Source organism: Mesoplodon mirus, assembly GCF_964341445.2.
Source record: "Mesoplodon mirus genome assembly, chromosome: 18".
Taxonomy (NCBI): domain Eukaryota; kingdom Metazoa; phylum Chordata; class Mammalia; order Artiodactyla; family Ziphiidae; genus Mesoplodon; species Mesoplodon mirus.
Window position 1 is genome coordinate 66,189,633 of NC_138994.1, and position 23,016 is coordinate 66,212,648.

Consider the following 23,016-nt stretch of genomic DNA (forward strand, 5'->3'; position numbering starts at 1 on the left):
CAACACATTATACACATTGTTTTTCATGCTAATAAAAATGCTTATCATTCTCTGTTCACCTCTTGAGCAGATAAAATCCTATTTATCATTCAAAACTCACTCAAATGCCAACTCTGTTATGAACCTTCTCTTAATGTTCTAAGTTCTGTTATTACTATGGCCTTATCACACAATGAATTTTTAAACTTTATTTGTAAATTTCTTTACATTATACTCTAAATTCCTTGAGGGGCAGGCTCCAGTTTTATTTATCTTAATAACATGTGCTGGAGCACCTAACACAATGCCACACACACTGTAGTTGTTCAATATACATTTAATGTTTTACAGATGAGTATATAGTGAAGTGGCTATAAAGTATTTACTGCTACACATAGTGAGAAATACCATTTATATCAGTGAAGTATTATCATTCTTATTATATACAGTTCACTTTGATATTTTCCATTCTATTCTATTTCACTTGTTAAAATGCAATCCACTTAATTGCTTTAGCACGAACCCCAATTGTGAAAAGTCTGCATTCAGATACTTATGGTGTTCTGTGATTTTAATATAATCCATTTATGATACTTGATTAGTGTGGTAAAGCCATCACAATATCATGGACTACAGTCTGCTGTTGCTAATTTTAGAATACTGCTAAATGTAGGCTCCAACCTTGCCTTTTCTGGGTGTAATCTTGTGCCAGTCACAGGTATAGCACTGTGTGAATTTTTTAATATAGCAATGATGACTAGAATCACAGAAAGATAATTACATTTTTGCTTCTAAACGCCATATTATTCCAAAACCAAAAGTTTTTTGCCAACTGAACAAGAGTAGGACTGACTATACTGGCTCAGCAATTCTTTCTTCTTAAAAGATAGTATCTCAAGAAATCTTATGAGTCAGAATGATCAGCAAATTAAGCTAGATACAAAAGAGTACATACTGTATGATCCTTTTTTTATTATTAATTTTTATTGGAGTATAGTTGCTTTACAGTGTCATGTTAGTTTCTGCTGTACAGCAAAGTGAATCAGCTATGCGTATATATATATATATATATGCCCTCTTTTTTGGATTTCCTTCCCATTTAGGTCACCATAGAGCACTGAGTGGAGTTCCCTGTACTATACAGTAGGCTCTCATTAGTCATCTATTTCATACGTCGTAGTGTATATATGTCAATCCCAATCTCCCAATTCATCCCACCCCTCCCTTACCCCCTTGGTGTCCATACATTTGTTCTCTACATCTGTGCCTCTATTTCTGCTTTTGCAAATAAGTTCATCTGTATGATTCTATTTATTACTGTGTCCATTATGATTCCGTAAAAATATTTTTAAAAAATAAATTAAGAAAAATATAAGCCAAAACAAAGGAAACATATGGGTAAAAAACAAGCATCCCTAACAAATGGATTATAAAATCTGACTCTGTTGTTTAAGATGAGATGGTTGAGGGGGTGACCAGAGGGGAATTTCCTCACCTTCACAGAATGTCATGTCAGCATCCTGACCTCAGATTAATTGATATACTATTTCACATGAGGCGCTATACTGTTTTACAACTGAAAAAAAAATTGGGAAAAATACTAAAATATATATATTTTAAAATTTGTTTCTGGTGAGCTGTTTGACAAGTAATGATTTTTGCAGTATTTTCAAACTGTGGTGCATAACTCATTAGTAAATTATAAGAGCAAATATTTAATGAAATAAAATTGAATATTAAATAAGAACACAAGGATGTAGAAAAGGTAAGTAATGCTTTGAGACTTTTGTTTCAGTTACACATGTGAGTGTGGTGAAGTAAAATGCATTCTCACTGTGGATTTGTGGATTCAGGTCATTTTATGGGGATTCTTCTGTGTGTTGACAAGCAGAATACAACAAAAGAATTCTTGTAAACTGATATAATGACTCTTGCACAACATTTGATCTGAAGCCACAAACAGGAAATTATTGGCATGTGGGCCTTGCACCATTACCATCAGCACTTTGCTTTTGCTATCAAAATGCTATCTCCACAACGGGAGAGGCCACAACAGTGAGAGGCCCGTGTACCTCAAAAAAAAAAAAAAAATAGACTTAACCTAACAATAACAATGAACCTAGAACTAAACAATGAACCTAGAACTAAAAAGCTGGAGTAATTAAAATAGTAATGTACTGGCAGAGAGAAACGGATCAACAGAACAGAGTGGTTTGTTTAGAAACAGAGCTATGTACATGTAAAGGAATGAAATTAGAACACTCCCTAACACCATACACAAAAATAAACTCAAAATGGATTAAAGACCTACATGTAAGGCCAGACACTATAAAACTCTTAGAGGGAAACATAGGCAGAACACTCTATGACATAAATCACAGCAAGATCCTTTTTGACCCACCTCCTAGAGAAATGGAAATAAAAACAAAAATAAACACATGGGACCTAATGAAACTTAAAAGCTTTTGCACAGGGCTTCCCTGGTGGCGCAGTGGTTGAGAGTCCGCCTGCCGATGCAGGGGACACGGGTTCGTGCCCCGATCCCGGAAGATCCCACATGCCGCGGAGCGGCTGGGCCCGCGAGCCATGGCCGCGGAGCCTGTGTGTCCGGAGCCTGTGCTCCGCAACGGGAGAGGCCACAGCAGTGAGAGGCCCGTGTACAGAAAAAAAAAAAAAAAGCTTTTGCACAGCAAAGGAAACCATAAACAAGACGAAAAGACAACCCTCAGAATGGGAGAAAATATTTGAAAATGAAGCAACTGACAAAGGATTAATCTCAAAAATATACAAGCAGCTTATGCAGCTCAATGTCAAAAAAACAAACAACCCAATCCAAAAATGGGTAGAAAACCTAAACAGACATTTCTCCAAAGAAGATATACAGATTGCCAACAAACACATGAAAGGATTCTCAACATCACTAATCATTAGAGAAATGCAAATCAAAACTACAATGAGCTATCACCTCACACCAGTCAGAATGGCCATCATCAAAAAATCTACAAACAATAAATGCTGGAGAAGGTGTGGAGAAAAGGGAACCCTCTTGCACTGTTGGTAGGAATGTAAATTGATACAGCCACTATGGAGAACAGTAGGGCAGTTCCTTAAAAAACTAAAAATAGAACTACCATATGACCCAGCAATCCCACTACTGGGCATATAGCCTGATAAAACCATAATTCAAAAAGAGTCATGTACCACAATGTTCATTGCAGCACTGTTTACAATAGCCAGGACATGGAAGCAACCTAAGTGTCCAGCAAAAGATGAATGGATAAAGAAGATGTGGCACAACTCTACAATGGAATATTGCTCCGACATAAAAAGAAACAAAACTGAGTTATTTGTAGTGAGGTGGATGGACCTAGAGTCTGTCATACAGAGTGAAGTAAGTCAGAAAGAGAAAAACAAATACTGTATGCTAACACACATATATGGAATCTTAAAAAAAAAAATGTTTCTGAAGAACCTAGGGGCAGGACAGGAATAAAGATGCAGACGTAGAGAATGGACTTGAGGACATAGGGAGGGGGAAGGGTAAGCTGGGATGAAGTGAGAGAGTGGCATGGACATATATACACTACCAAATATAAAATAGATAGCTAGTGGGAAGCAGCTGCATAGCACAGGGAGATCAGCTCGGTGCTTTGTGACCACCTAGAGGGGTGGAATATTGAGGGTCGGAAGGAGATGCAAGAGGGAGGGGATATGGGGATACATGTATATGTATAGCTGATTCACTGTTATACAGCAGCAACAAACACAACAATGTAAAGCAATTATACTCCAATAAAGATGTTTTCTTTTTTAAAAAAGAAAGAAACAGAGCTGTGTATCCAGATACAATTTAGTATGTATTAAAGTTGTATTTCAAATTAGTGGTAAAAGTGGAAAAGGATGGTTATTGAATAAATGATGGTGGAATAAGCACACGTGGTTATCCATTTGGGGCCCAACCTCATGAATAAACAAAAATAAGTTATCTATATATGATATGTTAATACATAATATAAATTGGGAAGACCTTCTTTAATAATGTAACAGTATCAAAAATTCATAATGGAAAGGACTGAAAGATTTGGCAATATAAGTGTCAAAGGTTTGTAGAACAAACGACTTACAAAGTTAACAGACTTCACAATTCCATTTTATGTAAAGCACAAAAAGACCAAAACCAATCTATGTTGTTAGAAGCAAGAGTAGCTGTTACCTTGACTGGGGGTGGGGAGGGCAAGCGCTAGTAATTAGAAAGGAACTCGGCGAGTAGGAGACAGACATCAGGGTCCTGGTAAGTTTCTTTAACGTTATGTTTCTTGATGTGGATGCTGATTACACAAGAATGATTCAGATTGTAAAATTTCAGAGGGTTTACACTTACGAGATGAGTACTTTTCTGTGGTAAATTTAAAGATGGGACTAGCATGAGGGAATAGTGAGAGAGGAGGATAGAGGAGATCAAGGTAAAATTTTACTTTTGATTTTAAATTATCTGTATTTTATATATTTATCCAAAAATCATGTATTATCTGCGTAATTTATTTTTTTAAAAAATAAAAAATGAAAAAAGCCTATATATATGACAGAAAACATTTAAGACTTATGATTTAAGTACAATCAAGACAATTCTATAGGGCATACTCTACCTGTGAGTCTAATATGTTGGAAATTTCATGTGCACCAACATTTGCTTCACCCAAATGCAAGCAAAACAAGTTTCTGGCAACCTGGACAAAATCTAAAATAGAACATATTTCAGTAAGAATACAGCATTTAACCTTGTCTAAGCAAACCTTACCTTTTTCTACATGAAGCTGAAGCTATGTGTTACAACTAATGCTTAAAATTTAACTTACTTAAATTACCTTAAGATAGTGTTAACTGAAGTGACAGATAAATTTAAGTTCACATAGAAGTAAGAGATAAACTGGTTTTCACTCATTTCATTTAACTTTGCTGAAATTAATAAATCAGATACGATAATGAAGCAAATAAATGTCACAGGCATAACTATCTCTCCAACTCTTTTATTATGAATAGTACTCTTTCTAAAACATATGAAAATATTATGATTTACAGCTTTTCTAGCTGAAAGAACCTGAGGTTTAATAATAATAATAATAATAATAATAATAATAATAATAATAATAATAATAATAGCAGGAAATGTTTCTATAACAGCCTCTATATGCTACGCATGGCCCTTTGCGATTTCATCTTGAGAATTCTCTGCGGTAGTTCTCATGTCCTCCATTTTACAGTTTGGGGTAAGATAAGTTAACTGTCTTAAACCTCCCAAGGCTACTTGGCAAATAAGTAGCAGAGCAAGATTCCATTGAAGTGTGACTCGGAGGCATATTCTCTTGTTTGTCATATAACACTGCCTGATGCCAACCTAGCAAACTATATGCTTCTTCAGACATGGAGTGTGACCTGTTCATCCATCTAACTTCAATTTTTTTTTTTAATTTGATTCTTATATTTTTAGTTTCCAATAATCCTTTTAATTGTTCCTATTTTACAGTATCCTACTCTTATTGCATGGATGCCTTCGTTTTCCTTATCTTTTTAAAAGATGCTAATTATGGTTTACGTGAAGTTCTTTTCTGCTCTCATAATATTTCTCTTTTTTCTGAGTTCCTCTTTTTCTATTTGTCTGATACTTTGGGGCTTTATATTTTATGTTGGAGGATTTCTCCAAACGTCTGGTGTTCATATTTAAGATGAATCAGGCACTAAATCGTTGACTGGAAATTTTGTGTGCATAACTCACTTTGTCAACTAGTAGGTTTCACTACAGAGCAATAAGGTGGTCAGCTATTATGATACTTTGTTCAGGTTCTTCAGAGAGAACCTTACAACCTGTTGCCTACAGAGTATACACATGGCTGCAAATATCACTGAGCAATCTGTGTGTGTTTTGTAAGTGATAATTCACCATACACACCCCCAAATTCCTTAGCTGCTGTCAACTATAGGTCCAGAATCAATCTGGTTTAATTTTTCAAGGGAATATACTGATTTTCCTCTGCAAGGGTAAGGGATGGTAGTTGTGGATTACTTGAGAGGGGGCAGGGAACAGCATATATAATTGCTCCTTAACACAGCCTTAAGTACTCAATGTTTTCAATTCCTAAGCCTTTCCAGGGATCAGCTTGTTTCCCGTTGTGATTCTCCTATCTCTTCAGACACTTGGACTTCACATGCCTCTGTTCACTAATTCATTTTCCTCATCTACTTTGTCCTTATACATTGTGGTTTTACATGTATTTTTGTTTCTTGTTCTCATTACACTGTATGATTTCAAGAGCAGAGGGGAACAAATACATCTTTTTTCATCACTTCAAACCCCCAAATTTCTTTTAGCAATGCAGATGCTTTTAAAATGATACAATGTTGCATCTACTCTATAAAAAAATACTTAAAAAAATACTTAATGCTGTAAAGGATACAAAAAACTGTTACATTCAAACATTACTAGTGGCAGAACAAATATGTGTGTAAAATGTCTCTGGAAAACAATTTATCAATACATATCAAAAGTCTAAGCCACTTATGGGGATTTATCCCAAGAGAAAGAAGAAAAAAAAGCTATATTAAATATAGAATTATTTATATTGTCAGTTAATGAAAAACCATCAAAATTCCCAATAGTGGAAAAGCTTAATATTATAGTATATCAATGGAGTATGTTCACAATTTGCTATCTTTAATAATAATTATAAAATAAAAATAAGAATAATTATACAGCATAATGGAATATTTATTATACCATACTGGCTGAAAAAAATTAGAATTTCACAGTAGCAGAACTAGGGCTTCTATATATTGTACTGTTTCTTTTGTTATTACTAAAGCAATGTTTATGAATAAATTAAAAATAAAAAAGATATGATTGAATGATATTTTAAAACTGAAAGATTCTAAGGAAGTTCTCCTTTCTGCTGACCCAGTAAGACCAATAATTCTATCTGAGTCTTTAGAATACTGATTAAGGAACTTAAAATAGATGTGGTTTTATTTTTCTTTCTCTCCTTCCAAAGAAGAGGCACTCAATGAATATGGGCCACAATAAGTTTCTGTGATGACACACGTGATGAACCTAAATATTACCTCCAAAAGACACTGTCCCCTTTGGGTCTACTTGCACTTGCTGTCTCAGGGCTTGGTGTTGTTCCTTTGTGGGCTGAATACCAAGATAATTTAGAGCCTGGAAGGAAAAGGATTCATGTGAAGCAATTTTTCAAATCTCCAAAGAATAAAACTTTTCATTACAACTTTATTTTACAATCCAGTGAAAAGAATCAATATCAGGAACAGTGACCATGATCAAAGAAAGTCTGATGACTATTTATGGATTAATTTTCCATAAAATATTAGCTTCTTGATCTACCACCGCCTCATTTTTTCCCCCAAGGCTAACACTTTGGCCAATGCCAAATAGCATATCCCTAGTACCAAAATTCAGACTATTTATTAGTTTAAAATATGTTACATGGCAGAAGAAAAACAGCAAGGAAATCCTAATAAATCTTATTTAACATTAATTTTTCTAAGTAGCACTCTAAAACACTGATATTTTGTTGATATCTTCTTGTACTTGAGACCAAAACTAAGGATGACAGGAATTGGTTGGAATACAAAAAATTCTAATTTTGGCTCGTTTATGGGCAGGCTTACATAAATAATAAACTAAAAAGCTTTCTCTGGAACCCTCTTCTCTCTACCTTCTCTTTTTAGTACCCAAAGCTAATTAAAATTTCAGAGCCTGCTAGTTGTATTTCAGTGTCCATTCTCTCCTTGTTCTTTAGTAACAGAACCAAAATCTTTAGCTAGAAACATTGTCATTCAGCTAAAAGATATGTCCCAGCCGATTCTGTAGCTTGATAAGGCCATATGACTATGTACTACCCAAGGAGACATAAAGCGAACTTGCAGGGAACTTCTGGTAAGTCTTTCAAAAGTGGGGTAGGGACTTCTTGTCCCTTTTTTCCTTCTCTCTTTGGTCTTAATTAAAAGAAAAAAAAGATGAAAGAAGGAAGGAAAAGAAAGGAGGGAAGAAAGAAAAGATGGCTGGAATTTAAGTAGTCATCTTGGTTCATGAGCCACCTCAACAAAGACGGTGGAGCAGAAAGATACTTAAAAGCATGTATAACCTCCATGCCAGCCCTGGATTACTTTCTTTCAGGTTTCCTTTGGTGTAAGAAAAATAAATTTCCAATGGAAACCACTGTTATTTTAGGTTCTCAGGTTATATATAGCAAAATCTAAACTTAACTAATGAATAAGGACTGACTAGATGCCCTATTATCTGATTCTGGCAAGAACATCAAAACTAAAATGTAGGTAAAGGTTAATACTAGTAATTGTCCTTATATATTCCTTCCTCCTTTGAAATCTGTTCAGTCATCCATCACTTCATTTACCAAGTATTTATTTAGTGCTTACTATTTGTTAGGCACTAAACTATACAAAGGGACACAAACAAGATATAGCCACTACCCTCAAAGAGCTATGGTCTCTAGAGAGAGGATAACATGTAAATAAACGTAATTAGTGCAATATGTAATTTAATAGAAGTGTGTACAGGATGTACTGTGGCAAAACCAAACTGGTCAATGTATAGGTGGCTGGGCACAGTGAGAAAAGGAGACAGAAGGAAGGGAAAACATCAGGAAAGAGTCCTTCAAAAGTGATTCTAGAGCATTTTAAGCAAGCATCATCTGCTTTCCCTACTACACAGTCATTGCCTTGCATAACATGGAATAATGATTCTTAACTTTTGATATTCTTTTCCTTCAGTCATAAAAAATGTTCCAAATACACCAAAAAAAAAAAAAAAGGAAAGAGAATAATACAAAGAACACCCATTTACTTCTTATCATCAAGTATATACTCATTAGTATTTGCTTGAAATATATATATATATATATATATATATATTTAAGAAATAAACATTATAGACTTGTTTGAAAGCTTTCTCCATTGTTTCTCAGCAGGAACCACTATCCTAAGGTTGGCATATCCTTCCTGTCCATGATTTGATGCCACTACTACATTTATTCCCTAATAACATGTACTCTTGTGCATTTATGATTTTATATGCATAGTATAATATAAAAGGATAACCTTACAAATTATTTTTATTTTTTACCTCAATGTTACAATTTCACAATTGCTCAATATTGTTAACTGCAAAACTAGTTCACTTATTTTAAATTTAAATGGTGTCTAACTAGATGAATGTATTATAATTTATTATCCATTCTCTCATTGATGGGCTTTTTATAATTATTCCACTCTGTTTTTTATAATAAGACATTTTACACATCTCCTAATATAGATGTGTAAAAATTTCTCTACAGTACACCCCTAGAAGAGGAAATGCTGAGTCATAGGGTATACATACTGTAAAATTTCTTAGATATAATAAAATTGCTCTCCAAACTGGTTGCATCAATTTATGTGCAACACTAGTATATAAGTAGCTCTATTTTTCTACATTCTTAACAGCATTTCCTGTTTTCACACTTTAATTTTTGTCAACATGTTGAATATGAAATAGTATGTTGTTTGTTAATTTGAATTCTCCTAACTACAAGTGAGATTTAGCTTCTTTTATATGTTTATTAGCAATGTTTTTGACATAAATTATTTATCAATATGTTTTAAATTTTCATATATAAAGTTTGAGGAAGTATTTTTTGTTATTGATTCCTAATATGGTGGCATTCTCCCAATTGTAAAAACCCAAAATGTTCCCAGACATTGCCAAATGTCCCCTGAGGCAAAAAACCCACATCCCTGCTTTTGAGAACCACTCCTCCAGAGACAAACACTATTAATCGACTGGTGTATAATTTTCCTGATTTCTTCTATGTATATAACACCTGTATACGTAAAAAAATAAATTATATATCTTTTGCAAGAATTAAATTATACTATATACTGTGTTCTATGTCTTTTAAAAAATTATCAATATGTAACAGCCTTCTGTACATTTTAGATATTTTGCATGCTTCTAAAACTTGTTATAATAGTACATTAAAGCTTAGTATTTAAGTATATTTAGTTCAGATTTTGAATGTAACAAAACATTGCAAAAGCCCCTTTTGTACTTCTCCCCAAGCATTTTATTATATATTTGAAATATACTAAAAACATACATGTAACAAATATATGTTTTAAAACATCCATGAATCCATTTAAGAATTACAAAATTGCTAATACTATTGATTTATGTAACATACGCTTCTCCTACTATACTAGAGGTAACCACTACTAAGGAACTATGTCATTATCATTCCCATACTATTTACTTTAAAATGGTTTGTCACAGACTATATATCCTTAACATGTTTTTTTGTTTTGCTTTTTTTTAGCTTCATTAAAATGCGACTGATAGTCTTCTAAAACTTGTTCTTTTTACCCTACAGGATTGTTTTATCATTCATCCACCTGGTTATATGGTATTGTAACATTAATACATTCACTTTGATCTAATATTTGATTAGGTGAATATGCCACAATTTATTAATCCATCCTCCTCTAGATGAACATTGGGGTTTTCTGCTTACCAGCAATGAACATTCTTGTACACATCTACTACAGCACATGGGTAAAAATTTCTTTAGGGTAGGAAGAAATTCTAGGAATTTCTTCCTACAATAGGAATAGTATTGACACGTCTTTTTCTGATTTAGTTCTAGGAGTTCTTCATATATTCTGGATACCAAAATTGTATATGTTATGTGCATTACAAATATTTTCTCCCACTTTTTGGCATAACTTCACTTTCTTACAATCTCTCTTTATGCAGTTTCTCATGGATAGTTCCCAAGTGTGATTTTATACCATTACTTCATACTTTTATAAATATATGTGACAAATAGTTTTAAAAAATATTTTTAAGTTTTAACTTTTATATAAATGGTACCATACTCTATATATCAATGTGACTTTTTATTAATAACAGATATACTGAGATATAATTCACAAAAAGTTCACTGTTTTAGTGTCCAGTTAAGTGGACATTTTAGTACATTCACATAGTTGTACATCAATCACCTAATTCTAGAAAATCTTCATCACCCCTAAAAGAAACCCCATACCCATTAGCAGTCACTTGCTATTTTTCCCTATCCCGCCAGCCCCAGGCAACCACTAATCTATTTTCTGTCTATATGGATTTGACTATTCTGGGCTTTTCATATAAATAGAATCATGTAGCTTTTTGTGCCTAGCTCCTTTCACTTAGCTTAATGTTTCAAGGTTTGTTTATGTTATAGCATATATCAGAACTTCATTCCTTTTATGGCCCAATAATTGTCCATTGTATGTATGCACTACATTTTGTTTATCTTTCTTAAGTTAAAAAAGGTGAATCAAGAATAAAATTAGGAACAAGACATTATTTTAAAAATACTAGGTAGAAAATAAATTAGAAACTCAGTGGTTATGTGACTGAAATAGCAGGTGACTGCAAAGAAAGACCGTGAATTAGAAAAACAATGCATCACTAAAGTTAAAATACTGGGCAATGAGAAGCATGTAAGTTCAGAAGAGGCTAATCAGAGTTAAAGTATTATAAGCACCTTGTATATTTGAAAGAAGGGTAAAGATTCTGATTAACTTTAGACTAAGTTAAAGATGAACGTTAAAATTTTAAGGTAATCCTTAAAAGATTAGCAAGAGAAGGTACAATTTCTAAATAAGACATGGGAGTAAAAAAATAAAATGAAAAAACCACCAACCAAAAAATCAAACATAATCAAACCAAAACAATACAGTAAACATGGGGTAAAAAAAGGGATTAAAAACAAGAACAAAGAAAAAAATTTTTAAATAAGATGGTAGAAAGAACTCAAAATGCATTATAATTAGACTAAATGTAAAGAATGTGGAGCAATGGGAACTCTTGCATAAGACTAGTAGGAATCAAAATTGGCAGAATTACTTTAGAAAACAATACACCAATCGAACAATTATTTTCTGAGCATATACTATGAGCCAAACATTTTTCCTGGAGATGAAGAAACAGAAGGAAAATTCTAACAATACCTTAAGTTAGGTTGAAGGTAAATAAACTCTTTGACCTTATTAATATTTTAGGAATCAACTTTTAAAAAGCATATAAATGATACTCAACATTTGGAATAGAGTTACCTCTTGGGGAAAGACATATATATATACAATCAAGAAGAGAGACACAGGCAATGTCAAAGATTCTCATTCTTAGCTGGGTGGCGGAGTATATGTGCATTTGTTTTATTAATCTTTAAACTCTACACATAAAATATAATCATTCTTGCAGATGATTATTATTCTCATATAAAGAAATAAAATAGAAATATTTTATAAAGAAATAAAAACAGGGACTTCCCGAGTGGTGCAGTGGTTAAGAATCTGCTGCCAATGCAGGGGACACGGGCTTGAGCCCTGGTCCAGGAAGATCCCACATGCCACGGAGCAACTAAGCCTGTGCGCCACAATTACTGAGTCTGCACTCTAGAGCCCATGAGCCACAACTACTGAGCCCACGTGCCACAACTACTGAAGTCTGTGTGCCTAGAGTCCGTGCTCTGCAACAAGAGAAAACACCACAATGAGAAGCCTGTGCACCACAATGAAGAGTAGGCCCCACTCGCCGCAACTTGAGAAAGCTTGCACGCAGCAGCAAAGACCCAACACAGTCAAAAATAAAAAAAATAAAAATAAAGTTTCCTTTAAAAAAAAAAGAAAAAAAAAACAATTTTACAAAAATAATGCAAACAAAAGACCTATCATAGAAGGTGCTCAATATACAGTGATTCTTATTGTATTAAGTAATAATAAAATTGCAAAATGCAATTAACTACCGTGTAAATTTTTCCTGAGCTAAACTTAGTAACAGATGGAAGTTTTGTTGAAAGAAAAATTTACAAGAATACAGCATGTCAGTGAGGTAAACTCATAAATTTAAATTGAAAGTAATTTGATGGGAGATGAAGATGGCAGAGTAAGAGGACATGGAGCTCACCTTTCCCCACAAACACATAAAAAATACAGCGATATATGGAAAAATTCTTATGGAAAACTAACTGGAAACTGGTAGAAGGACTCCTATACAGCCAAGGCTGAAAGAAAGATATGCTGTACCTATATAGAACGGGAAGAAAAGTGATTGGGTTGGGACCTGTGTGCATGGGAGGGAACTCAGAGGAAAGGGGGGATCACATGGGTGGACATTCATCCTGGGGTGTGAGTGGGTTGAGGCACAGACTGGGCGTCCCAGTCTTGGGGTGCTATGCAAAGGAGACAAGCTCCCTTGGCCACTTGGAGAACTGCTGGAACAGACAGAAAGGCTGGAGAAGCCTAGACTCCACTCCTCATGAGAGGTCTGCCCTAGCAGCTGCCACTAGCAGTCTGCCCTAGCAGCTACCACCTAGCCATGCTCCCCAGGCCAAGCAAAGAGAACACCCCACTCACTCTCCGCCACAGCATGGCACTGGATCTAGGGCACCCAGGACCTGGGAGAAGACTTCACTTAGGGATGCAGAGGCAACCTGGGGGTGCGGGGTGTAGCCCAGATAGGGCAGCGGTAGCCATTGTTGGTGCTTACTCAAGAGATACCCCAAAAGCAGCCCAGATTTCTTATAGCAGTGTGGTGGCCAGATTTCCTGTGACTACCTCGCTAAGTGTGCCAGCCCAAGCTGAGCAAACAGTCCAGCCCCACTAACTCCATGCCACCGTACAACACTAGATCTCAGGTGACCACAGCCAGGGAAAAGATGCGGCCATGGATTGCATCTGAACAAAGCTGTAGATGCCTACACAGGCAGAGTATCAGACCTCTGTGAGTACACAGGCCCCACTTGCTTCAGGACTCCCCTCCTTTGGAGCAAAGGCCCCAGTGCAGGGAGAAGGAAAAACACATACTTAAAGGGAACAGAGCTAGCTCTAGCTTGACCCTCAGGGATTCTACTCCAGCAACTTGGGAGCAAATCCTGCCCCTGACAGGGTGGTGACAGCCAATGAGCAGAGAAGTCCCACCTCACACCCTGCACAGACTTTAGCTCCTCCATCACCAGCCACAGGCCCTACCAAGGTGACAGCTGCCAGCAAACCTTGAGGAAAGACATGACTGGCATCCACATCAAATCAAGCCCTTCCATTAAAGGCACTGGGAACACGCAGTCAGCACAGCGATGCTCTCAAATAAGAACATGCCCTCAAGACCACAACGGATAACTGTTTCACCAAAATTCCTAGAAACAGAGAAAGTTAACTAAAATGAAAAGGCAGGGCCTCCCTGGTGGCGCAGTGGTTGAGAGTCCGCCTGCCGATGCAGGGGATACGGGTTCGTGCCCCGGTCTGGGAGGATCCCATATGCCGCGGAGCGGCTGGGCCCGTGAGCCATGGCCACTGGGCCTGCGCATCCAGAGCCTGTGCTCCGCAACGGGAGAGGCCACAACAGTGAGAGGCCCGCATACCGCAAAAAAAAAAAAAAAAAAAAAAAAAAAAAAGGCAGAGGAACTACTCTTAATTGAAAGAGTAAGAGAAAACCCCTGAAAAAATAAATAATGAAACAGAAATAAATATTTTACCAGATACAGAGTTCAAAACATTGCTAACTAAATTAGGGAAAATAATCAGTCTAAACACAGATCATCTTAACAGGAACTAGAAAATATAAAAAAGACCCAATTGAGGGAATTTCCTGGTGGTCCAGGGGTTACAACTCTGTGCTTTCACTGCCAAGGGCACAGGTTCAATCCCTGGTGTGGGAACTAAGATCCCACAAGCTGCGTGGCTTGGCCAAAAAAAAAAAAGAGACCCAATCGAAAATAGATAATTAAATATCTGAAGTAAAAAACACCCTGAACACCCTAGAAGGAACAAATGGCAAACTAAATGACACAGAAGAATGCATGCATGATCTGGAAGATAAAATAATGGAAATCATCCAATCAGAACAGCAGTCAGAAAGGCAAATTAAAAAAAAAGTAAAAGTAACATATGGCATCTCTGGGATGGCATGAAATATAACAATATTCACATTATAGGAGTTCCAGAAGGAGAAGATAAAGAGGAAGGGTATCAAAAATGTATTTGAAGAAATTATGGCTGTAAAATTTCCCAAACTGAAAGAAGGAAACAGATATCTAGGCACAAGAGGCAAAGAGATTTGAAAACAAGATGAACCCAAACACACCCACACTAAAATATATCATAATTAAAACAACAAAAGTAAAGAGAGAATTCTAAAAGCAGCAAGAGAAAAAGAAAGAGTCATAAAGAAGGGAATCCCCATAAGGCTATCAGTTGATCTCCCTGTAGAAATTTTGCAGGTCAGAAGGGAGTGGCATGATATATTCAAAGTGCTGAAAGGGAAAACTCTGCAACCTAGGAAACTCTACCGATCAATATTATCATTTAGAACAGAAGGAGAGAGAATTTTTCAGACAAGCAAAAACTAAAAGAATTCACCAATACCAGATCTACCCTAAAATAAATCCTGAAGGATCTTTTCTAAATGGAAGCGAAGTAAGAATCTATAGGAAATGGTAAATCCCACTAGAAAAGACAGATATATATTAAGGATTGAAGATTACTTAAATAAGTAGATTAAAAGACAAAAGATTGTAAAAGAAACTCTGACTACAATAAACAGTTAAGGGATAAGCATTAAGATGTAAAATATGACATCAAAAACACAAAACATGGGGGAGGGGAGTAAAAAATGTATATCTTTTAGAATGTGTTTGAATTGAAATGACTATCAGTTTAAATGAAGTACATATAATTATGGATCAACATATATGAACCCCATTGTAACCAGAAATCAAAAATTTACAAAAGATATACAAAAAATAAAAAGAAAGGAAACCAAGCATACTACTAAAGAAAATAATCAAACCACAATGGGAGAAACAAAAAGAAGAAATGAACAGAGAAGAACTACAAAAACAACTGGAAAACAAGTAATAAGATGGCAATAAGTACTTACCTATCAATAATTACTGTAAATGTCAGGGGAATAAACACTCCAATCAAAAGATATAGGGTGGGGATTTCCCTGGTGGCTCAGTGGTTAAGAATCCTCCTCCAATGCAGGGGACACAGGTTCGAGCCCTGGTCCAGGAAGATCCCACATGCCGTGGAGCAACTAATCCCGAGTGCCACAACTTCTGAGCCTGTGCTCTAGAAACCATGAGCCACAACTACTGAGCCCATGCGTCACAACTACTGGAGCCCATGCTTCACAACAAGAGAAGCCACCGCAATGAGAAGCCCATGCATTGTAATGAAGAGTAGCCACTCGCTGCAACTAGAGAGCACCTACATGCAGCAATGAAGACCCAACACAGCCAAAAATAAGTAAATAAATAAATAAATAAATTTATTTTTTTTAAAAGGGCATAGAGTGGCTGATTGGATTAAAAAAAAAACAAAACTTCAATATGTTGCCTACCAAAAGACACACTTCAGGGCTAAAGAGACATACAGACTGAAAGTGAGGGGATGAAAGAAAGCTATTCCATGTAAACGAAAATGACAAGAAAGTGGGGTAACAATATGTGTATCAGACAAAATAGACTTTAAAACAAAGGCTATAACAAAAGACAAGGACATTATATAATAATAAAGGGATCAATATAAGAAGAGGATATTACACTCATTAACATAAGCACCCTATAACAGGAGGACCTAAATATATAAAGCAAATACTAACAGACATAAAGGGAGAAATTGACAATAATACAATAACAGTAGGAGACTTTAACACCCCACTGACATCAATGGACAAATCATGCAGACAGAAAACAATATGGCAATAAGGTCCTAAATGACACAATAGAGTTGGATTTAATCAATATCTAATGCATACCCCCCAAAAAGCAGAATACACATTCTTTTCCAGCACACAAGGAATGTTCTCTATGATAGACCACATATTGGAACACAAAACAAGTCCCAACAAATTTAGAGGTAAAAATTATATCAAGCACCTTTTCTGACCACAAAGGTCTCAAACTAGGAACCAACCACAGAAAGAAAAAAAAAGTGAAAAGAACAAACACGTGGAGAGTAAACAACATGCTATTAAAAAAACCAATGGGTCAATGATGTAATCAGAGAAGAAATCAGAAAATACCTTGAGACAAATAAAAATGAAAACACAACTTTACAAAATCTTTGGGATGTAGAAAAAGCAGTTCTAAGAAGGAAGTTCATAGTGATACAGGCCTTCCTCAAGAAACAAGAAAAATCTCAAATAAACAACCTAACCTACCACCTGCAAGAATTAGTAAAAGAATAAACAAAGCCAAAGTCAGAAGAAGGAAGGAAATAATAAAGATCACAGAGGAAATAAAATAGAGATCAAAAAGACAATAGAAAAGGTCAATAAAACCAAGAGCTGGTTTTTTAAAAGGATAAACAAAATTGACAAACCTCTATCTAGGCACCAAGAAGAAAAGAGAGGACCCAAATAAACAAATTAAGAGGGGTAATAACAACTGATATCACAGAAATACAAAAAATTATAAGAGAATACTATGTACAGTTATATGCCAACAAATTGGACAACCTAGAAGAAATGGACACATTTCTAGAAACATACATCCTGCCAAGACTGAGTCAAGAAGAAACAGACAATTTGAATGAACAATCACTAGAAGTGAAATAGAATCTGAAATAAAATAACTCCCTGCAAACAAGTCCAGGACCAAGCAGCTTCACTAGGGAATTAATTGTACGAAAACATATAAAGAACTTATACCTATCCTTCACAACTATTCCAAAAAAAAATGAAGAGGAGGGATATCTCAAAATATCTCAAAATATCTACAAACAATAAATGCTGGAGAAGATGTGGAGAAAAGGGAAACCTCTTGCACTGTTGGTGGGAATGTAAATTGATACAGCCACTATGGAGAACAGTACGGAGGTTCCTTAAAAAACTAAAAATAGAGCTAACATATGACCCAGCAATCCCACAACTGGGCATATACCCTGAGAAAACCATAATTCAAAAAGAGTCATGTACCACAATGTTCATTGCAGCACTATTTACAATAACCAGGATATGGAAGCAACCTAAGTGTCCATCGACAGATGAATGGACAAAGAAGATGTGGCCCATATATACAATGGAATATTACTCAGCCATAAAAAAATGAAATTGAGTTATTTGTAGTGAGGTGGATGGACCTAGAGTCTGTCATACAGAGTGAAGTAAGTCAGAAAGAGAAAAACAAATACTGTATGCTAACACATATATATAGAATCTAAAAAAAAAAAAGGTTCTGAAGAACCTAGAGGCAGGACAGGAATAAAGGTGCAGACATAGAGAATGGACTTAGGGACATGGGGAGGGGGAAGGGTAAGTTGGGATGAAGTGAGAGAGTGACATCGACATATATACACTACCAAATGTAAAACAGATAGTTAGTGGGAAGCAGCTGCATAGCACAGGGAGATCAGCTCGGTGCTTTGTGACCACCTAGAGGGGTGGGATAGGGAGAGTGGGAGGGAGTCGCAAGAGGGAGGGGATATAGGGATATAAGTATACGTATAGCTGATTCACTTTGTTATACAGCAGAAACTAACACAACAATGTAAAGCAATTATACTCCAATAAAGATGTTAAAAATAAAAAAAGAAGAGATGACTGGATTAAGAAGATGTGTGTTTGTGTGATTGCATGTGTGAATGTATATATAATGGAATACTACTCAGCCATAAAAAAGAATGAAATTCTGCCATTTGCAGAAACATGGATTGACCTAGAGAATATGTTTAGTGAAATAAGTCAAAGACAAATATTATGTGATATCATTTACATGCGCAATCTAAAACACAGTACAAATGAATGTATATGCAAAACAGAAACAGAGTCACAGTTGTAGAAAACAAACTTATGGTTACCAAAGAAGAGCAGGAAGGGGGGGTAGGGACAAATTTCAGGTATGGGATTAATAGATATAAACTACTATATATAAAATGGATAAGCAACAAAGATTTATTGTACAGCACAAGGAATTATAGCCATTATCTTCTAATAACCTATAATGGAGTATAACCTGCAAAAATACTGAATCAGTATGCTGTACACCTGAGACTAATATAATACTGTAAATTGACTATACTTCAATAAAAAAATAAATTGGAGGCAATTTATTTTTGATTAAAAATAGGTTTCAATAATTTCTTGTATAACTAATGTCATGTTTTCACCGTAAACAAAAATGCAACTTTGTTAATTGGGCAAATAAATGTCCTTAACTTTTTCTGATATCTAAATGATGAATCTAAAAAACGTCACTTCCTTATAATATTAGTCACCTACTTCCCAACCTAATACAAAGAATACCTCATTAACTATATTCAGACATTGGGTATACCATTGCTCACTACAGCTTTCTTCAAATGTTACATAAATGGCAAGAGGTAAAGTAAATATCAGCAAAATGGCATCTGTCTCCCAAAGCATTTTTCTCAGATACAAAAACATAGATAGCAAGAAGGTGCAGTAATTCTTCTTCAAGCCAACTAAAAAAAAATCCCTATTTGCTATGTTTACCATACCTACTTATAAGTTTAACAGTGGGATCAAAGGAGACACATAGTATTAGTTCAGTGCTAGAAATTACTTTCCAGTATATCCTGATACAAAAGTGTCTACCTCGACTACTAAAACATGAAAGATTTCATGAAGTCAATGCCCCACAAACATACATCTTGACAGGTAATTTCCTCCATCAAATTCTAACCTCTTAGCCTTTCTTAAAAATTGTACTGTGTTAGCTAATGACTTAATAACCACATAATCAGTCAACACCTTTCCCTTGTGAAACCTTTTATATCACCAATTTCCTAGATACTATATGAAATATACTTATAAGTGATAAAGTAAAAAAATATAATTTTATTACATTTTAAATACTTGAACATATTGGCCTTATCTATTATTAAATAGGAAATGTGTTAAAAATGTAATGGACAATAAAGTTGAATTTGTCTACAAAGTAGCAACTAAAATAGAAGGATCTATTTCAAATTAAAGTGATACAGATATTATTACATTAATATGTAACTATTCAAAAAAGTAAGAGTAGCTTAGGAAATGTATGGGTGGATAGAAGCTAATATGGATTTTAGAAAAAAAATTTTTTAAGTGAAATTTAGTTTCAAACTCTGAAAACAGAATGTTCTACTAAATATAGTCACTAAAAATATTTAGAATAAAAGCAGGGAAGCTGAATTTACACAGAATGTAGGTTTCCTTTCCTGTAAAACTGCCATTTTATGTTTCTACAAAAATCAATTTGCTGAGGCTCAAAGGAGGACCAAAAGTGGAATACTCAATATGCGAGCAACTCATATTTCTCAGAATCAATATAAATTTAGATGATTTTCATATCTCTAAGAAAATTAATCAGACTTTAAAAATATCATGTGCTAGGAAAATTTAAACTGAGTCAAAGAATAATGACTGCCAGGTAAAGTCATTAGCTGAATAGTTTTCTCCTTATCCAGAGGAATGGTTAGTATTAAATCTTGGATGTTCAGAAATGTATATTACAGCAATATCATTAAAAAACAGTAATTATTCATTTTTAGATATTAATAGATAAGTTTTTAAACCTCAAACATTCTATTTTTTGAAAATGTTATTATTAACTGATTGTAAAACTTGCTATTATCCAGAACTTACATTTCAGCCACAAATAAAAAGAAAGTAAAACATAGGGAAAGATACTCAGGATTTCAAAGATATGAAGGAGACATCTCAAGTACCTAATTAATAAGACAATTTTATAGAGCACAAACCAGGTGTTTAAATGTTGGTAGGTACACAGAGATTGTAAGCTTTGACTTACTGATAAAACAAAACACAGAAGATTACAGCGTACTGAAAAATAATGTTCAGTGTTACGGATGTGCAAAATATGGCAATATTGCCCTGAACTATAAAAGTTAGCAAGGAGCTGTACAAAGGAGTTGGAATTGAGTCATAATTTGAACAAAGAGTAAGATTCAAACTGGCACTGAAAAGGGTATTACTATAGGACCACGCAAAGGTCTGAATATGTGAATGAATGGTAATGCATATTTATTCCAGCTATGCATTCTCACACTGTTCCTAAAAGTGTAAAAAATCATTATCCACGAAAACTGACAGGAAAGTAGAGGCTGTGAACCTTCGGCACTATATCCATTTTCATATTAAAAAAAAAATCACACATTTTTGCTGTCATCTTCCAGGTAGCCTGAGAGGAAAAGTTTTAAAATCATTTTCTGCTTATAACTTTTCTTTTTTAATCATCTTATGTTTCTTTTATATACAGAAACTCTCAATATAATACTATTTGGTACATTGCTACCATCTTCTTTATATCTAGTAGGCTTCTATTTTGTTCTTTAGGATTTAGTTTCCCTTCACTTTTTAAACAACTGAGTAATAGAGCACTACTTCCTTGCACTTATTGCCATTACATATTTGAAGTCTACTACACTTTGTCATAATTTATTCCATGCTTCCTTTGATTCTATATTGTAAAACATCACATTTGTCTCATTCCTACGCAGGAGGAAACTGATTAATTTGAAGGTCAATTTAGTTACAAAAGGTTTTATTTCTATTTTGTACTAACGAACCACCATGAACTGCCTAAATTAAACATGAATTAAACAGTTTAAACCCAAAGTGCCATTCATTTAACTGTAAATCGATAACTCTTCAAGAAACTAATGGCTCCAATCCCTTATCCTCTCAAAGAATGAGAATATTTCCTTGCTGTTGTTTTATGGAAGAAAAATGAAAATTTCAAGTATTTACCATTTCCAGTTTCTCTACTTTAAGGCGAACAGAGGGATTTAGGGAAACCTTCTTTCCTTGTGGTCCATAATTATCAGTCAAGGCAGGGGCAATATCTACGAGACAATAGGGTACACATTAATTGGAAATTTAATTGGAATAGAACTTTTCATTTGACAGGATGTGTTCTGGGCTCCTGAAGTTCAAAAAGAATTCTGGCTAATCAGTTGGCAGTTTTCACTTTTGTTTTCATGATTTTTTGTTCTTTAAATCTAAAATGTCTTATATAAACCAGCTTCACTTAAGCCTTAAAAGACATGATATAAAAAGCGTGGCCAATTATGCATTAAGTCCCACAGAAATATTAATACAACAAACATACATCCCACCAGTTACCTTGTCATCACAACAGCTTACTAATTGCAAAATGAAAAGTCTTTTTTTTCTTCCAAAATAAGCAAAATCATATTAGAAATTTTAAAAGGTCATGATTTTTCTCTGGCAAAAGTGGTTTTGGTACATGAGTTCTGGAGGTACTATGGCAAAACTCACAAATGCAAACTGTTTCAAGTTTGCACATGAAGTATGATATAGGCTCAGAACTTCTTGAACTAAAAATCCTATTTCTTATTTAACAGAAGTTATATTCCAAGTAGCATAAATGGATTCTCAAGAGTTGAGTGTCATACACCTCTCACCCATTCTCTAATGCCTTCTCAGTCTACCCTGATTATTTAGATGAGCTTTGTCCTTGTTGCATGAGTAAAAAACAGGTGTCACAGGGGACTAGAACTTGAAAAATTATTTGCCTTAATATGCCAAAGTTTCTCAAACAAATTCCTGCAATTCATGTCAATCCTTATATCTAAATTGTCACCATTCTAAATACACTTTTAAATGGTATTTTACTAGTTCTACATAGAAACAAGAGGAAGAGAAAAAACTTTTTAAAATGTCACATTTTTATGCAGTGTTTTAATTTTTTTTTATTTCTCAGAGCATCTGTCTCTAAGTACAAAATGATTTGCATTCTCTTTCTTAAGAACATAAGAAGTGCATAGGAAAATAAATAGTCTTCCTCTAAACCTTTAACGCTTCCTTAACATTCTATGTAAAATCTTGAATATAGCTTATAGGTGTCAAGATCATGAAAAAAAAATGGTTACTGACTTTTAGCTTTAAATGGAATTCAAACCTAGAGAAAGACTGATTTTAGTATAATAAAATTTTTA

The 23,016-nt window shown here is 34.6% G+C and overlaps 1 protein-coding gene across 2 annotated transcripts in view; it reads right to left on the minus strand.

Moving 5' to 3' along the window:
* STXBP4 (syntaxin binding protein 4) overlaps window positions 1–23,016 on the minus strand; it is a 172,280-nt gene that overhangs the window by 111,343 nt on the left and 37,921 nt on the right. For both annotated transcript variants that reach the window (XM_082603574.1, XM_082603575.1), the window contains 3 exons: window positions 21,806–21,900; window positions 7,093–7,189; window positions 4,626–4,717 (listed from right to left, as the gene is read on the minus strand). In XM_082603574.1, the coding sequence (XP_082459700.1) occupies window positions 4,626–4,717; window positions 7,093–7,189; window positions 21,806–21,900 (284 nt within the window). The remainder of the gene's footprint in view (window positions 1–4,625; window positions 4,718–7,092; window positions 7,190–21,805; window positions 21,901–23,016) is intronic.